The sequence below is a fragment of the Salminus brasiliensis genome, chromosome 16 (assembly GCF_030463535.1).
Source record: "Salminus brasiliensis chromosome 16, fSalBra1.hap2, whole genome shotgun sequence".
NCBI lineage: Eukaryota > Metazoa > Chordata > Actinopteri > Characiformes > Bryconidae > Salminus > Salminus brasiliensis.
Genome location: NC_132893.1, coordinates 3,597,141 through 3,614,444, shown reverse-complemented (window position 1 = coordinate 3,614,444; position 17,304 = coordinate 3,597,141). Strand labels below are relative to the sequence as shown.

The following is a 17,304-nucleotide window of genomic DNA, read 5'->3' as shown; positions in this document are numbered from 1 at the left end:
GAAAATAGCCGAGATGCAGAAGTTTTTCGGACTCGAGGTGACAGGAACTGTCGACAAGGAGACCCTGAAGGTGATGAAGAAGCCCCGCTGTGGAGTTCCAGAGGTTGCTCGGTACACCACTTTCGGAGAGGGTGTCAAATGGCCGAAGAACCAGCTGACGTACAGGTGAGAACACACCTGGGTTATTGCAGAGCACAGAGAGCACCACATCTGACCTCTGAGTGTGACCCCTGGTTTCCACTGTTTCTCCAGGATTGTGAACTACACTCCCGACATGTCTCAGGCCGAGGTGGACAGTAATATAGAGAAAGCTCTGCAGGTCTGGGCTCGCGTCACTCCTCTCAAGTTCACCCGTCTGTCCAGCGGTGAAGCCGACATCATGATCTCCTTTGCCGCAAAATGTGAGTTCACTTCTAACGCAGCCACTTTTTATACAGTCTGAGCAAAAAGGGTTAAACGGTACATTGACTTTGACATGTTTTTACATTCCATCTTTATTTATTTATTTATTTATTTATTCGCTGTGCATTTAACGATAAGGGCCACAACATTTGCATTTTTTCTGTATGTCCCATCACATCAAATTAAAGTGTTTTTTTTTTTACTTGCTTTTACAACAAATAGGAAAAGACCAAAAATGTCCCCTTTGTTGTTAAGTTGTTAATAACAGCATCTTCTCAATAATCATATTACTTGTAATACAGATATTTTTTATATTATATAAAAATTGTAATAAATTTATTTTGCTTGCATAAATTTGTGACCCTTAAAATTAACTGTTCCTATAGGGTAAGTTGGGGTTGGGCAGATATTTTAAGCCCTCCATGGATGGAACGTATTTTTGACTTACTTGTGAAGTGCTGCTTGTAATTTAGAGAAAAATCAAACAAGAATGTAGAAAGTAAAAGCTACAAAAATAGAATAATGTGGGTTAAAATATAATACAATTAAAAATATATATTTTTAAATAAATTTAATTAAAAAATATTATTATTAATAATATTTCTAAAACTAATATTTTAAAATTAAAATAATACATATTTTTTTATGTGAAATATTATAAATTAAATACTTTAGCATATAACATCCTTGTTCTGTACTTTCAGCCCATGGTGATTCCTTCCCATTCGATGGACCATATGGAACTCTGGCTCATGCTTTTTCTCCTTCTGATGGCATTGGTGGAGATGCCCATTTCGATGAGGATGAGCTGTTTAGCTCCGGTTCCACTAAAGGTCAGAGCCTTAGACTGACCCCAGCAGATTATTTGATATACACTATATGCTACACCATGTATAAACAGTGCACCCTCTCTTTAGGATACCTCCTGTTCCTGGTGGCTGCTCATGAATTTGGGCACTCGCTGGGCCTCTCTCACTCCAGCGACCCTGAAGCCCTGATGTACCCCACGTACAGCTACAAAGATCCAAACACATTCGTCCTGCCTCAGGACGATGTCAACGGAATCCAGTCTCTCTATGGTGCGTTTTTGCATAAGCAGCGATAAAACAGGGCTCAACAGGCCTCAGTAGAACCCAACAGAACCTGGCTTTTACATACAGTCCATCTCTTATCAGTGACCACTTGTGTGTTTAAATTCCACCAGGCCCAAACACTGACGTGACCCCCGACAAGCCTAAACCGACTGCTTCAGTCACCCCTAACGCCTGCAACCCCAACCTGGTTCTGGACGCCGCTTCAACACTGCGAGGAGACAAGCTCTTCTTCAGGGATACGTACGAACACCTAAATTCTGTGTTATTAAAGGAGCTTTTATTTATCGGGTTTTACGCTGTTCTTTGGTGTATAATTATTAATACTTTGGTAAAAAAAAGAAAAAAGAAAAAATGACCTGATGTACTGTAGCCTATTTACCACCCTAATTAACACCTCTACATTTACTGGCTGGTTGACCCCACGGCCCTTGGCCTAGCCTAGCTTAGGACCGTAACAAGAACAGACTCTCTTAGGATAGCGTTGCTGTCCTTTCTGGATGTCCAGTTTTTGGTGTCCAGTCGACATGGTGTGCAGTTCACTAGCTAAAAAGACGGGCAGCTAGAGGCATCCACTGTGGCACATAACTACAGCTTTACTGGCATCGGTGAGCTTAGCATTAGCTTACAGGCTTTTTAGCATTTAGCCTCGACTAGCGTGTACTTGTACTATTTTGGGGTGTAAAAATTGTAAATCTCAAGAGACTGACCATCGGCTCCTGAATTTCCTTCTTTAGCTTCTTCTGGCGTAGTTCAGGGAGCAACAAGAACGAGCAACAGCTGATCAAGAGCTTCTGGACTGTGGCTCCAGACAACATTGACGCCGCTTATGAGAACACCGCACAAGACAAACTGTTCCTCATCAAAGGTAAACCAACCCTTAAAACACAGTTTTTCTTGACATATGCTATAAGGACAAAAGTATTGGGACACCTGCTTATTCGTTGTCTCTTCCGAAACTAAGGGTTATTGGAGTAACTGTCTCTACTGTCCAGGGAAAACGGCTTTCTGGTAGATTTTAAAAAGCAAAAGCAATGGGTGGAGCACCATTCATCATTCCAGAGAACACAACAGTTAGTTCCACTGCTCCACAGCTCAATGCTGGGGGGCTTTATACCCCTCTGGCCCACACCTGGCGTTAGCAATAGGCATGGTGCCTATAGGTCCATGTGTATCTGCTCCAGAGAGTCCTATTCTACTGGCAGTACTTCTCTACAGGCACTGGACTGGCTGTCTGTGTGTGTGCATGCTTTTATTAGAAGGGTGTCCACAAACATTTGGACATGTACTCATATGAACCTGTGCTTGTGCTCCTCAGATCAGAAGGTTTGGGCCTTCACCGGTTATGACCTTGTGGCGGGTTTTCCCAAGAGCCTCAGCAGCTTGGGTTTGCCCACTATAGTGAAGAAGGTCAGCGCTGCCCTTTATGACCAGAACACTGGCAAGACGCTGTTCTTCACAGACAACTATTATTACAGGTGAGAGAGGGAGAGGGAGATGGGTGAGTGATACCAGTAAGACATTAGAGAAGGAGCTGGACGGTGCTGTACGAATAGGAGACTAACCAGCTGAGATGTTCGTTGCAGCTACGATGAAAGCAAGAAGGTGATGGACAAGGGCTTCCCTAAATTGGTGACGCAAGACTTCCCAGGGGTCTCTGAAAAAATCACTGCAGCTTTCCAGCTGAATGGTCAGTGTGCTTAATGGTCAAAAAAAGTGTCTTGAACTTCTTGAACAAAAGGTGAACTGGGAGTCTGATGATCCTGACGTCGCGTTTCCTTTGTGTTCCAGGTTTGACCTACTTCTTCAGTGGAACTCGTGTGTTCGAGTACAGCCCGAAAAGCAAGAAAGTGGCACGTGTGCTGAACAACAGCTTCTTCTTGCAGTGCTAGTGCTACAGTCATATATGTGTGGCAAACAGACTTCGTCTCAAATCTGAATATGTAGCAAATGTAGCAGACGCTATACATACCGGTATCGCTCCTGATCCCCAGTGTATTGTCTCCTGAGCAACAAGTCTGTCTGAGTTCAACAGACTCATTTATGAAATAAAGAAATGAACCTTAAATGATCTTTGTTGGTATTTTTGAATTTGTCTGAGTTTCAATAACACACCCATGCCAGGCCTGTATAGAGCATTTTGTCCACAGTTCACATATGGATGTCTATCAGGGGTCAGTGATGGGACCAGGAGGGGTTAAACATGGGCCCCCGCCCGGGTTGTAGACCGCACATAGGGCCTGGATGGGTCCTATGTGAGATTAGGGTGGGCTGGAACCCCGATGGAGCCCATTTGGAAAGCCTAAGTGGGTCGAAGTGAAAACATCCACAAATCAATGTGTTTTAATAAAGTATAAAAATAAAAAATACATAACATTCATAATTTTGAATAGACAATAAAAAAAATGATCATAAAACAACCAAACAAAGAAACACTAAATAGTAAACAGATGTTTTGAATTATTCTACAGCTGCAAATCCTCAAACTTAAAGACCCTCTGACTTCAGTTTATTAACATTACACCTTTCAAAACAACATTTGTTGGAGTTTTATATTATTATTATTATTATTATTATTATTATTATATAAACACTCTATAAACACTACTATTGTAGTGTTATAAATGACATTTAAAAGTACTACTACACTTCATTAACTGTGTGCCACCAGCTCCGCCTCCTGGGCCTCCTGTTGTACTGCACATTGCAGGAAATTTTGTAAATAGTGAAAATTAGAAATTAGTGAATAGACCAAGCTGTGACCCAAGAATACCCCAGAACCAGTCTGTTTAGAAGAGTGGGGACAAAGTCTACAAAACTACAAGAACTGACTGGAAATCAAATAAAGAAAGAAATCATGTTATGTAACAGGGTGGTAAAACTAAAACTACTGTTTTCTTTTACTTTTTTGTTTGTTTTTTATTGTTTTATTGTTTTTTTTTTGGAAGGTAAATGAATAAATTTGGAGTTTATGTATTAGAGTAATTTCAGCATTCAGGACAACCTCTGTCTAATTGTCTTTTTTGTTTTAATTAATAAAACATACATAGTTTACAAATACATAAAACCAGCAGCACAATCAATGTTTAGATATTCTTTAATAAAAACACTTACATTTAAAAATTGTTTTAAAAGTTATACATGCAGTAAAATGTCTTGTCTCTGGCCCTAATCAAGCATCAACATCTAATATAAATAACAAGAATAACAAAAACACTTCTTGTTTTTTTTTATGATTTTTTGATCATAAAAAGATTAAGAATTATAATTCAATGCATAAACTGTGCAAAACAATACCATTTTAAACTTGTCCTCAACTTTCTGTCAACCCTGTTACACTTAAACTACACATACTGTTTAGCATACTAATCATCAGCCCTGTTACTGTCCAGTTAGTGCTGTTAGTGCTGTTAGTACAAAAAGCCTATTAGTATATTCACAGCAAAATAAGAAAATTAATTCACACATTTTAACATTCATCTTCAGTATCTATAAATGAAGTGATACAGTTAAAATAGCTAAAATAACTAAAAAGTTAAAAAGCTTGAATGTTTATAATATTAAATATTTTTTAAATGTGATTTGAAAAGTTTGTTAAAGTTTTCACTGTTGAGAAGTTTTTGCTTCTTTATATTTTAAAATTGTCAATATTGAAAACCATAAATGTTTTAAATGGGAATTTTTTTAAGGTTATATATATATATTAGGTTATATATATATATATATATTGGTGGACATGTTACAGTATTACAATTGTAAAGAAAAGCAGTAAATAAAAGTTACAAATAGTAATCTATATATTATGTGCATGAGTATATAATAAATTATTCAATAATAAATACTAACTAAATAAATAAAATAATAATATATAATAATAAGTAAAATATTATAGAACTATATATTCCATTATACTGTTATTAGCAGTAATCAAACCAACAATACCAATAATATGTAATTAACTGTAATTATTTGTGATGCAGTTATATATAGAATCTTCACATTTTTACATATTTCCACAGTATTAACAACTGATACTGCAATTCGATTTACTTTAATTATTTACAATAAAATATGAAGGAAATAACAAATAAATAAACAAAACTAAGTGGACAAATATAATAAACCCAATCACACAGGAATGAAGATCAAGATAAAAGAAGATACACTGTAAGGTCCACACACAAAACCAATTTCACTGGGCAAAACAGCCAGGGCATCAAACCTCATGGTCATGTACATTGGCTAGATACTCCAGCCAAAAGGGGTCCCATGTTTCCCATATAGAAACCTCCTCAGACTACCAGACAACACATACCTGAGCCTTTCTATTGGCAGATTTCCATAATCTTAAAACAATCTTCTTCACAATTACCATACCATATGTAACAGCAGGCTGTGTACAATCATCCGTATGTTGAAACCAGCGACTGGAAATCCAGGCAAAGCTTTTTTGAGGATCAGGAGATCATCTTAGATTATATACCTTTGAGTAGCAGCCAGATACAACCCCAGTTTAGGATACTACCACTATCTGTCACATAGTGATGATATGGCAGGGAATATTGGGGGGGGGGGTTATGACTGGGGTCAGTGGACTGTGAGGGGGTGTGTGGGGGGCTGTGATACACATTGCATTGCCCTTATGGGGACACAGGGATGTACTCAGCATTTAACAAACTATGGCTTCTTAAAGGCCTGTCTGGAGCGTGCCGCTTTAGGCCGATGGGCGTCAACCTGTCCATCAATTTGGATGTTTCCAGACTACCAGACTGAGGCAATGACTAAGTCTGTTGCTTAACGCGCCTCCGTACTTGTATTTAAGCCTCCGTCTTCAGTCGAGCAGCACCAGCAGCAGCAGCAGCAGCAGCAGCAGCAGAAGAAGAAGCACCAGCAGACAGCATGAGGTCCTACTACACGCTCTGTCTTTTCATGGGCTTGGTGGTTGCCGTCCACTCAGGTCCGATCACACGCCCGACTGAGAATGATGATGCTCTTGTGCAGGTACTGTAACTTCTCATCTCATTTGATGCCCAGGATGACAAACTGGTTGAAGACTCTATAGTAACCATAAAGGTGTTTTATCTTCTCAGAGTTACCTGAAGAAGTTCTACAACCTCACAGAGCAGACTGGAACTCCTTCCAAAGGACGGTCCAGTGCAATGAGTCAGAAAATAGCCGAGATGCAGAAGTTTTTCGGACTCGAGGTGACAGGAACTGTCGACAAGGAGACCCTGAAGGTGATGAAGATGCCCCGCTGTGGAGTTCCAGAGGTTGCTCGGTACACCACTTTCGGAGAGGGTGTCAAATGGCCGAAGAACCAGCTGACGTACAGGTGAGAACACACCTGGGTTATTGCAGAGCACAGAGAGCACCACATCTGACCTCTGAGTGTGACCCCTGGTTTCCACTGTTTCTCCAGGATTGTGAACTACACTCCCGACATGTCTCAGGCCGAGGTGGACAGTAATATAGAGAAAGCTCTGCAGGTCTGGGCTCGCGTCACTCCTCTCAAGTTCACCCGTCTGTCCAGCGGTGAAGCCGACATCATGATCTCCTTTGGCGCAAAATGTGAGTTCACTTCTAACGCAGCCACTTTTTATACAGTCTGAGCAAAAAGGGTTAAACAGTACATCGACTTTGACATGTTTTTACATTCCATCATTATTTATTTATTTATTTATTTATTCGCTGTGCATTTAACAATAATGGCCACAACATTTGCATTTTTTCTGTATGTCCCATCACATCAAATTAAAGTGTTTTTTTTTTACTTGCTTTTACAACAAATAGATAAAGACCAAAAATGTCCCCTTTGTTGTTAAGTTGTTAATAACAGCATCTTTTTAATAATCATATTACTTGTAATACAGATATTTTTTATATTATATAAAAATTGTAATACATTTATTTTGCTTGCATAAATTTGTGACCCTTAAAATTAACTGTTCCTATAGGGTAAGTTGGGGTTGGGCAGATATTTTAAGCCCTCCATGCATGGAACGTATTTTTGACTTACTTGTGAAGTGCTGCTTGTAATTTAGAGAAAAATCAAACAAGAATGTAGAAAGTAAAAGCTACAAAAATAGAATAATGTGGGTTAAAATATAATACAATTAAAAAAAAATATTATTAAAAATAATTTTTAAATAAATTATTTTATTTGATTTATTTTATATATATATATATATATATATATATATATATATATATATATATATAATTAATAATTATTAATAATAATTGTAAAAATATGATTGAAATAATACATTTTTTTATGTGAAATGTTATAAATTAAAAACTTTAGCATATAACATCCTTCAATGTTCTGTACTTTCAGCCCATGGTGATTCCTTCCCATTCGATGGACCATATGGAACTCTGGCTCATGCTTTTTCTCCTTCTGATGGCATTGGTGGAGATGCCCATTTCGATGAGGATGAGCTGTTTAGCTCCGGTTCCACTAAAGGTCAGAGCCTTAGACTGACCCCAGCAGATTATTTGATATACACTATATGCTACACCATGTATAAACAGTGCACCCTCTCTTTAGGATACCTCCTGTTCCTGGTGGCTGCTCATGAATTTGGGCACTCGCTGGGCCTCTCTCACTCCAGCAACCCTGAAGCCCTGATGTACCCCACGTACAGCTACAAAGATCCAAACACATTCGTCCTGCCTCAGGACGATGTCAACGGAATCCAGTCTCTCTATGGTGCGTTTTTGCATAAGCAGCGATAAAACAGGGCTCAACAGGCCTCAGTAGAACCCAACAGAACCTGGCTTTTACATACAGTCCATCTCTTATCAGTGACCACTTGTGTGTTTAAATTCCACCAGGCCCAAACACTGACGTGACCCCCGACAAGCCTAAACCGACAGTCACCCCTAACGCCTGCAACCCCAACCTGGTTCTGGACGCCGCTTCAACACTGCGAGGAGACAAGCTCTTCTTCAGGGATACGTACGAACACCTAAATTCTGTGTTATTAAAGGAGCGTAAAGGTTCAAACCACCTTATTTATCGGGTTTTTACGCTGTTCTTTGGTGTATAATTATTAATACTTTGGTAAAAAAAAGAAAAACGAAAAAATGACCTGATGTACTGAAGCCTATTTACCACCCTAATTAACACCTCTACATTTACTGGCTGGTTGACCCCACGGCCCTTGGCCTAGCCTAGCCTAGCTTAGGACCGTAACAAGAACAGACTCTTAGGATAGCGTTGCTGTCCTTTCTGGATGTCCAGTTTTTAGTGTCCAGTTGGCATGGTGTGCAGTTCGCTAGCTAAAAAGACGGGCAGCTAGAGGCATCCACTGTGGCCCATAACTACAGCTTTACTGGCATCGGTGAGCTTAGCATTAGCTTACAGGCTTTTTAGCATTTAGCCTCGACTAGCGTGTACTTGTACTATTTTGGGGTGTAAAAATTGTAAATCTCAAGAGACTGACCATTGGCTCCTGAATTTCCTTCTTTAGCTTCTTCTGGCGTAGTTCAGGGAGCAACAAGAACGAGCAACAGCTGATCAAGAGCTTCTGGACTGTGGCTCCAGACAACATTGACGCCGCTTATGAGAACACCGCACAAGACAAACTGTTCCTCATCAAAGGTAAACCAACCCTTAAAACACAGTTTTTCTTGACATATGCTATAAGGACAAAAGTATTGGGACACCTGCTTATTCGTTGTCTCTTCCGAAACTAAGGGTTATTGGAGTAACTGTCTCTACTGTCCAGGGAAAACGGCTTTCTGGTAGATTTTAAAAAGCAAAAGCAATGGGTGGAGCACCATTCATCATTCCAGAGAACACAACAGTTAGTTCCACTGCTCCACAGCTCAATGCTGGGGGGCTTTATACCCCTCTGGCCCACACCTGGCGTTAGCAATAGGCATGGTGCCTATAGGTCCATGTGTATCTGCTCCAGAGAGTCCTATTCTACTGGCAGTACTTCTCTACAGGCACTGGACTGGCTGTCTGTGTGTGTGCATGCTTTTATTAGAAGGGTGTCCACAAACATTTGGACATGTACTCATATGAACCTGTGCTTGTGCTCCTCAGATCAGAAGGTTTGGGCCTTCACCGGTTATGACCTTGTGGCGGGTTTTCCCAAGAGCCTCAGCAGCTTGGGTTTGCCCACTATAGTGAAGAAGGTCAGCGCTGCCCTTTATGACCAGAACACTGGCAAGACGCTGTTCTTCACAGACAACTATTATTACAGGTGAGAGAGGGAGAGGGAGATGGGTGAGTGATACCAGTAAGACATTAGAGAAGGAGCTGGACGGTGCTGTACGAATAGGAGACTAACCAGCTGAGATGTTCGTTGCAGCTACGATGAAAGCAAGAAGGTGATGGACAAGGGCTTCCCTAAATTGGTGATGCAAGACTTCCCAGGGGTCTCTGAAAAAATCACTGCAGCTTTCCAGCTGAATGGTCAGTGTGCTTAATGGTCAAAAAAAGTGTCTTGAACTTCTTGAACAAAAGGTGAACTGGGAGTCTGATGATCCTGACGTCGCGTTTCCTTTGTGTTCCAGGTTTGACCTACTTCTTCAGTGGAACTCGTGTGTTCGAGTACAGCCCGAAAAGCAAGAAAGTGGCACGTGTGCTGAACAACAGCTTCTTCTTGCAGTGCTAGTGCTACAGTCATATATGTGTGGCAAACAGACTTCGTCTCAAATCTGAATATGTAGCAAATGTAGCAGACGCTATACATACCGGTATCGCTCCTGATCCCCAGTGTATTGTCTCCTGAGCAACAAGTCTGTCTGAGTTCAACAGACTCATTTATGAAATAAAGAAATGAACCTTAAATGATCTTTGTTGGTATTTTTGAATTTGTCTGAGTTTCAATAACACACCCATGCCAGGCCTGTATAGAGCATTTTGTCCACAGTTCACATATGGATGTCTATCAGGGGTCAGTGATGGGACCAGGAGGGGTTAAACATGGACCCCCGCCCGGGTTGTAGACCGCACATAGGGCCTGGATGGGTCCTATGTGAGATTAGGGTGGGCTGGAACCCCGATGGAGCCCATTTGGAAAGCCTAAGTGGGTCGAAGTGAAAACATCCACAAATCAATGTGTTTTAATAAAGTATAAAAATAAAAAATACATAACATTCATAATTTTGAATAGACAATAAAAAAAATGATCATAAAACAACCAAACAAAGAAACACTAAATAGTAAACAGATGTTTTGAATTATTCTACAGCTGCAAATCCTCAAACTTAAAGACCCTCTGACTTCAGTTTATTAACATTACACCTTTCAAAACAACATTTGTTGGAGTTTTATATTATTATTATTATTATTATTATATAAACACTCTATAAACACTACTATTGTAGTGTTATAAATGACATTTAAAAGTACTACTACACTTCATTAACTGTGTGCCACCAGCTCCGCCTCCTGGGCCTCCTGTTGTACTGCACATTGCAGGAAATTTTGTAAATAGTGAAAATTAGAAATTAGTGAATAGACCAAGCTGTGACCCAAGAATACCCCAGAACCAGTCTGTTTAGAAGAGTGGGGACAAAGTCTACAAAACTACAAGAACTGACTGGAAATCAAATAAAGAAAGAAATCATGTTATGTAACAGGGTGGTAAAACTAAAACTACTTTTTTCTTTTACTTTTTTGTTTGTTTTTTATAGTTTTATTGTTTTTTTTTTTTGGAAGGTAAATGAATAAATTTGGAGTTTATGTATTAGAGTAATTTCAGCATTCAGGACAACCTCTGTCTAATTGTCTTTTTTGTTTTAATTAATAAAACATACATAGTTTACAAATACATAAAACCAGCAGCACAATCAATGTTTAGATATTCTTTAATAAAAACACTTACATTTAAAAATTGTTTTAAAAGTTATACATGCAGTAAAATGTCTTGTCTCTGGCCCTAATCAAGCATCAACATCTAATATAAATAACAAGAATAACAAAAACACTTCTTGTTTTTTTTTATGATTTTTTGATCATAAAAAGATTAAGAATTATAATTCAATGCATAAACTGTGCAAAACAATACCATTTTAAACTTGTCCTCAACTTTCTGTCAACCCTGTTACACTTAAACTACACATACTGTTTAGCATACTAATCATCAGCCCTGTTACTGTCCAGTTAGTGCTGTTAGTGCTGTTAGTACAAAAAGCCTATTAGTATATTCACAGCAAAATAAGAAAATTAATTCACACATTTTAACATTCATCTTCAGTATCTATAAATGAAGTGATACAGTTAAAATAGCTAAAATAACTAAAAAGTTAAAAAGCTTGAATGTTTATAATATTAAATATTTTTTAAATGTGATTTGAAAAGTTTGTTAAAGTTTTCACTGTTGAGAAGTTTTTGCTTCTTTATATTTTAAAATTGTCAATATTGAAAACCATAAATGTTTTAAATGGGAATTTTTTTAAGGTTATATATATATATTAGGTTATATATATATATATTGGTGGACATGTTACAGTATTACAATTGTAAAGAAAAGCAGTAAATAAAAGTTAAAATAGTAATCTATATATTATGTGCATGAGTATATAATAAATTATTCAATAATAAATACTAACTAAATAAATAAAATAATAATATATAATAATAAGTAAAATATTATAGAACTATATATTCCATTATACTGTTATTAGCAGTAATCAAACCAACAATACCAATAATATGTAATTAACTGTAATTATTTGTGATGCAGTTATATATAGAATCTTCACATTTTTACATATTTCCACAGTATTAACAACTGATACTGCAATTCGATTTACTTTAATTATTTACAATAAAATATGAAGGAAATAACAAATAAATAAACAAAACTAAGTGGACAAATATAATAAACCCAATCACACAGGAATGAAGATCAAGATAAAAGAAGATACACTGTAAGGTCCACACACAAAACCAATTTCACTGGGCAAAACAGCCAGGGCATCAAACCTCATGGTCATGTACATTGGCTAGATACTCCAGCCAAAAGGGGTCCCATGTTTCCCATATAGAAACCTCCTCAGACTACCAGACAACACATACCTGAGCCTTTCTATTGGCAGATTTGCATAATCTTAAAACAATCTTCTTCACAATTACCATACCATATGTAACAGCAGGCTGTGTACAATCATCCGTATGTTGAAACCAGCGACTGGAAATCCAGGCAAAGCTTTTTTGAGGATCAGGAGATCATCTTAGATTATATACCTTTGAGTAGCAGCCAGATACAACCCCAGTTTAGGATACTACCACTATCTGTCACATAGTGATGATATGGCAGGGAATATTGGGGGGGGGGGGTTATGACTGGGGTCAGTGGACTGTGAGGGGGTGTGTGGGGGGCTGTGATACACATTGCATTGCCCTTATGGGGACACAGGGATGTACTCAGCATTTAACAAACTATGGCTTCTTAAAGGCCTGTCTGGAGCGTGCCGCTTTAGGCCGATGGGCGTCAACCTGTCCATCAATTTGGATGTTTCCAGACTACCAGACTGAGGCAATGACTAAGTCTGTTGCTTAACGCGCCTCCGTACTTGTATTTAAGCCTCCGTCTTCAGTCGAGCAGCACCAGCAGCAGCAGCAGCAGCAGCAGCAGCAGAAGAAGAAGCACCAGCAGACAGCATGAGGTCCTACTACACGCTCTGTCTTTTCATGGGCTTGGTGGTTGCCGTCCACTCAGGTCCGATCACACGCCCGACTGAGAATGATGATGCTCTTGTGCAGGTACTGTAACTTCTCATCTCATTTGATGCCCAGGATGACAAACTGGTTGAAGACTCTATAGTAACCATAAAGGTGTTTTATCTTCTCAGAGTTACCTGAAGAAGTTCTACAACCTCACGGAGCAGACTGGAACTCCTTCCAAAGGACGGTCCAGTGCAATGAGTCAGAAAATAGCCGAGATGCAGAAGTTTTTCGGACTCGAGGTGACAGGAACTGTCGACAAGGAGACCCTGAAGGTGATGAAGATGCCCCGCTGTGGAGTTCCAGAGGTTGCTCGGTACACCACTTTCGGAGAGGGTGCCAAATGGCCGAAGAACCAGCTGACGTACAGGTGAGAACACACCTGGGTTATTGCAGAGCACAGAGAGCACCACATCTGACCTCTGAGTGTGACCCCTGGTTTCCACTGTTTCTCCAGGATTGTGAACTACACTCCCGACATGTCTCAGGCCGAGGTGGACAGTAATATAGAGAAAGCTCTGCAGGTCTGGGCTCGCGTCACTCCTCTCAAGTTCACCCGTCTGTCCAGCGGTGAAGCCGACATCATGATCTCCTTTAGCGCAAAATGTGAGTTCACTTCTAACGCAGCCACTTTTTATACAGTCTGAGCAAAAAGGGTTAAACAGTACATCGACTTTGACATGTTTTTACATTTCATCATTATTTATTTGTTTATTTATTTATTCGCTGTGCATTTAACAATAAGGGCCACAACATTTGCATTCTTTCTGTATGTCCCATCACATCAAATTAAAGTGTTTTTTTTTTACTTCCTTTTACAACAAATAGAAAAAGACCAAAAATGTCCCCTTTGTTGTTAAGTTGTTAATAACAGCATCTTTTCAATAATCATATTACTTGTAATACAGATATTTTTTACATTATATAAAAATTGTAATAAATTTATTTTGCTTGCATAAATTTGTGACCCTTAAAATTAGCCTCTCAGTCTCTTACAATTAACTGTTCCTATAGGGTAAGTTGGGGTTGGAAAGATATTTTAAGCCCTCCATGGATGGAACGTATTTTTGACTTACTTGTGAAGTGCTGCTTGTAATTTAGAGAAAAATCAAACAAGAATGTAGAAAGTAAAAGCTACAAAAATAGAATAATGTGGGTTAAAATATAATACAATAAAAAAATAAATTATTAAAAATACTTTTTAAATAAATTATTTTATTTATTTTATATATATATATATATATATATATATATATATATACATATATACATATATAATTAATAATTATGAATAATAATTGTAAAAATATGATTAAAATAATACATTTTTTAATGTAGAATTATTATAAATTAAATACTTTAGCATATAACATCCTTCAATGTTCTGTACTTTCAGCCCATGGTGATTTCTACCCATTTGATGGACCATATGGAACTCTGGCTCATGCTTTTTCTCCTTCTGATGGCATTGGTGGAGATGCCCATTTCGATGAGGATGAGCTGTTTAGCTCCGGTTCCACTAAAGGTCAGAGCCTTAGACTGACCCCAGCAGATTATTTGATATACACTATATGCTACACCATGTATAAACAGTGCACCCTCTCTTTAGGATACCTCCTGTTCCTGGTGGCTGCTCATGAATTTGGGCACTCGCTGGGCCTCTCTCACTCCAGCGACCCTGAAGCCCTGATGTACCCCACGTACAGCTACAAAGATCCAAACACATTCGTCCTGCCTCAGGACGATGTCAACGGAATCCAGTCTCTCTATGGTGCGTTTTTGCATAAGCAGCGATAAAACAGGGCTCAACAGGCCTCAGTAGAACCCAACAGAACCTGGCTTTTACATACAGTCCATCTCTTATCAGTGACCACTTGTGTGTTTAAATTCCACCAGGCCCAAACACTGACGTGACCCCCGACAAGCCTAAACCGACTGCTCCAGTCACCCCTAACGCCTGCAACCCCAACCTGGTTCTGGACGCCGCTTCAACACTGCGAGGAGACAAGCTCTTCTTCAGGGATACGTACGAACACCTAAATTCTGTGTTATTAAAGGAGCGTAAAGGTTCAAACCACCTTATTTATCGGGTTTTTACGCTGTTCTTTGGTGTATAATTATTAATACTTTGGTAAAAAAAAAGAAAAACGAAAAAATGACCTGATGTACTGAAGCCTATTTACCACCCTATTTAACACCTCTACATTTACTGGCTGGTTGACCCCACGGCCCTTGGCCTAGCCTAGCCTGGCTTAGCCTAGCTTAGGACCGTAACAAGAACAGACTCTTAGGATAGCGTTGCTGCCCTTTCTGGATGTCCAGTTTTTAGTGTCCAGTTGGCATGGTGTGCAGTTCGCTAGCTAAAAAGACGGGCAGCTAGAGGCATCCACTGTGGCCCATAACTACAGCTTTACTGGCATCGGTGAGCTTAGCATTAGCTTACAGGCTTTTTAGCATTTAGCCTCGACTAGCGTGTACTAGTGGGCGGGGTTTGTGTACATTTTGGGGTGTAAAAATTGTAAATCTCAAGAGACTGACCATTGGCTCCTGAATTTCCTTCTTTAGCTTCTTCTGGCGTAGTTCAGGGAGCAACAAGACCGAGCAACAGCTGATCAAGAGCTTCTGGACTGTGGCTCCAGACAACATTGACGCCGCTTATGAGAACACCGCACAAGACAAACTGTTCCTCATCAAAGGTAAACCAACCCTTAAAACACAGTTTTTCTTGACATATGCTATAAGGACAAAAGTATTGGGACACCTGCTTATTCGTTGTCTCTTCCGAAACTAAGGGTTATTGGAGTAACTGTCTCTACTGTCCAGGGAAAACGGCTTTCTGGTAGATTTTCCACTGCTCCACAGCTCAATGCTGGGGGGCTTTATACCCCTCATGGCCTATAGGTCCATGTGTATCTGCTCCAGAGAGTCCTATTCTACTGGCAGTACTTCTCTACAGGCACTGGACTGGCTGTCTGTGTGTGTGCATGCATGCTTTTATTAGAAGGGTGTCCACAAACATTTGGACATGTACTCATATGAACCTGTGCTTGTGCTCCTCAGATCAGAAGGTTTGGGCCTTCACCGGTTATGACCTTGTGGCGGGTTTTCCCAAGAGCCTCAGCAGCTTGGGCCTGCCCACTAAGGTGAAGAAGGTCAGCGCTGCCCTTTATGACCAGAACACTGGCAAGACGCTGTTCTTCACAGACAACTATTATTACAGGTGAGAGAGGGAGAGGGAGATGGGTGAGTGATACCAGTAAGACATTAGAGAAGGATCTGGACGGTGCTGTACGAATAGGAGACTAACCAGCTGAGATGTTCGTTGCAGCTACGATGAAAGCAAGAAGGTGATGGACAAGGGCTTCCCTAAATTGGTGACGCAAGACTTCCCAGGGGTCTCTGGAAAAATAACTGCAGCTTTCCAGCTGAATGGTCAGTGTGCTTAATGGTCAAAAAAAGTGTCTTGAACTTCTTGAACAAAAGGTGAACTGGGAGTCTGATGATCCTGACGTCGCGTTTCCTTTGTGTTCCAGGTTTGACCTACTTCTTCAGTGGAACTCGTGTGTTCGAGTACAGCCCGAAAAGCAAGAAAGTGGCACGTGTGCTGAACAACAGCTTCTTCTTGCAGTGCTAGTGCTACAGTCATATATGTGTGGCAAACAGACTTCGTCTCAAATCTGAATATGTAGCAAATGTAGCAGACGCTATACATACCGGTATCGCTCCTGATCCCCAGTGTATTGTCTCCTGAGCAACAAGTCTGTCTGAGTTCAACAGACTCATTTATGAAATAAAGAAATGAACCTTAAATGATCTTTGTTGGTATTTTTGAATTTGTCTGAGTTTCAATAACACACCCATGCCAGGCCTGTATAGAGCATTTTGTCCACAGTTCACATATGGATGTCTATCAGGGGTCAGTGATGGGACCAGGAGGGGTTAAACATGGACCCCCGTCTGGGTTGTTGACCGCACATAGGGCCTGGATGGGTCCTATGTGAAATTAGGGTGGGCTGGAACCCACGATGGAGCCCATTTGGAAAGCCTAAGTAGGTCCAAGTGAAAACACACATCCACAAACCCACTCAGAGCCCATACCCACCTGGAACCCTACTAACCCGC

The 17,304-nt window shown here is 39.8% G+C and overlaps 2 protein-coding genes across 2 annotated transcripts in view; both read left to right on the top strand.

Moving 5' to 3' along the window:
• LOC140537305 (collagenase 3-like) overlaps positions 1 to 3,561 on the top strand; it is a 3,827-nt gene extending 266 nt beyond the window's left edge. Inside the window, exons 2-10 of the mRNA XM_072659662.1 lie at positions 1 to 165; positions 253 to 401; positions 1,107 to 1,235; positions 1,320 to 1,481; positions 1,607 to 1,736; positions 2,231 to 2,361; positions 2,812 to 2,971; positions 3,080 to 3,183; positions 3,285 to 3,561. The exon at positions 1 to 165 is cut by the window's left edge and continues 77 nt beyond it. Of these exons, the coding sequence (XP_072515763.1) occupies positions 1 to 165; positions 253 to 401; positions 1,107 to 1,235; positions 1,320 to 1,481; positions 1,607 to 1,736; positions 2,231 to 2,361; positions 2,812 to 2,971; positions 3,080 to 3,183; positions 3,285 to 3,385 (1,231 nt within the window). The 3' untranslated portion in view covers positions 3,386 to 3,561. The remainder of the gene's footprint in view (positions 166 to 252; positions 402 to 1,106; positions 1,236 to 1,319; positions 1,482 to 1,606; positions 1,737 to 2,230; positions 2,362 to 2,811; positions 2,972 to 3,079; positions 3,184 to 3,284) is intronic.
• A 2,812-nt stretch (positions 3,562 to 6,373) lies between these two features.
• Positions 6,374 to 16,992, top strand: LOC140537237 (uncharacterized). The gene is made up of 21 exons (XM_072659565.1): positions 6,374 to 6,494; positions 6,584 to 6,825; positions 6,913 to 7,061; positions 7,831 to 7,959; positions 8,044 to 8,205; positions 8,331 to 8,454; positions 8,969 to 9,099; positions 9,550 to 9,709; positions 9,818 to 9,921; positions 10,023 to 10,122; positions 10,226 to 10,247; positions 13,099 to 13,221; positions 13,311 to 13,552; positions 13,640 to 13,788; positions 14,579 to 14,707; positions 14,792 to 14,953; positions 15,079 to 15,208; positions 15,748 to 15,878; positions 16,243 to 16,402; positions 16,511 to 16,614; positions 16,716 to 16,992. Exons 1-21 carry the CDS (start codon positions 6,393 to 6,395, stop codon positions 16,814 to 16,816), a joined length of 2,856 nt encoding a protein of 951 aa, XP_072515666.1. The 5' UTR covers positions 6,374 to 6,392; the 3' UTR covers positions 16,817 to 16,992.
• Positions 16,993 to 17,304: the final 312 nt, after the last annotated feature.

Bases quoted from the DNA above. Each gene is read 5' to 3' on its own strand.
- LOC140537237 (XM_072659565.1), top strand. From the start codon at position 6,393: ATGAGGTCCTACTACACGCTCTGTCTTTTCATGGGCTTGGTGGTTGCC. The intron at 9,100-9,549 runs GTAAACCAACCC...TGTGCTCCTCAG, and splicing joins CAAACTGTTCCTCATCAAAG to ATCAGAAGGTTTGGGCCTTC. The intron at 13,789-14,578 runs GTGAGTTCACTT...CTGTACTTTCAG, and splicing joins GATCTCCTTTAGCGCAAAAT to CCCATGGTGATTTCTACCCA.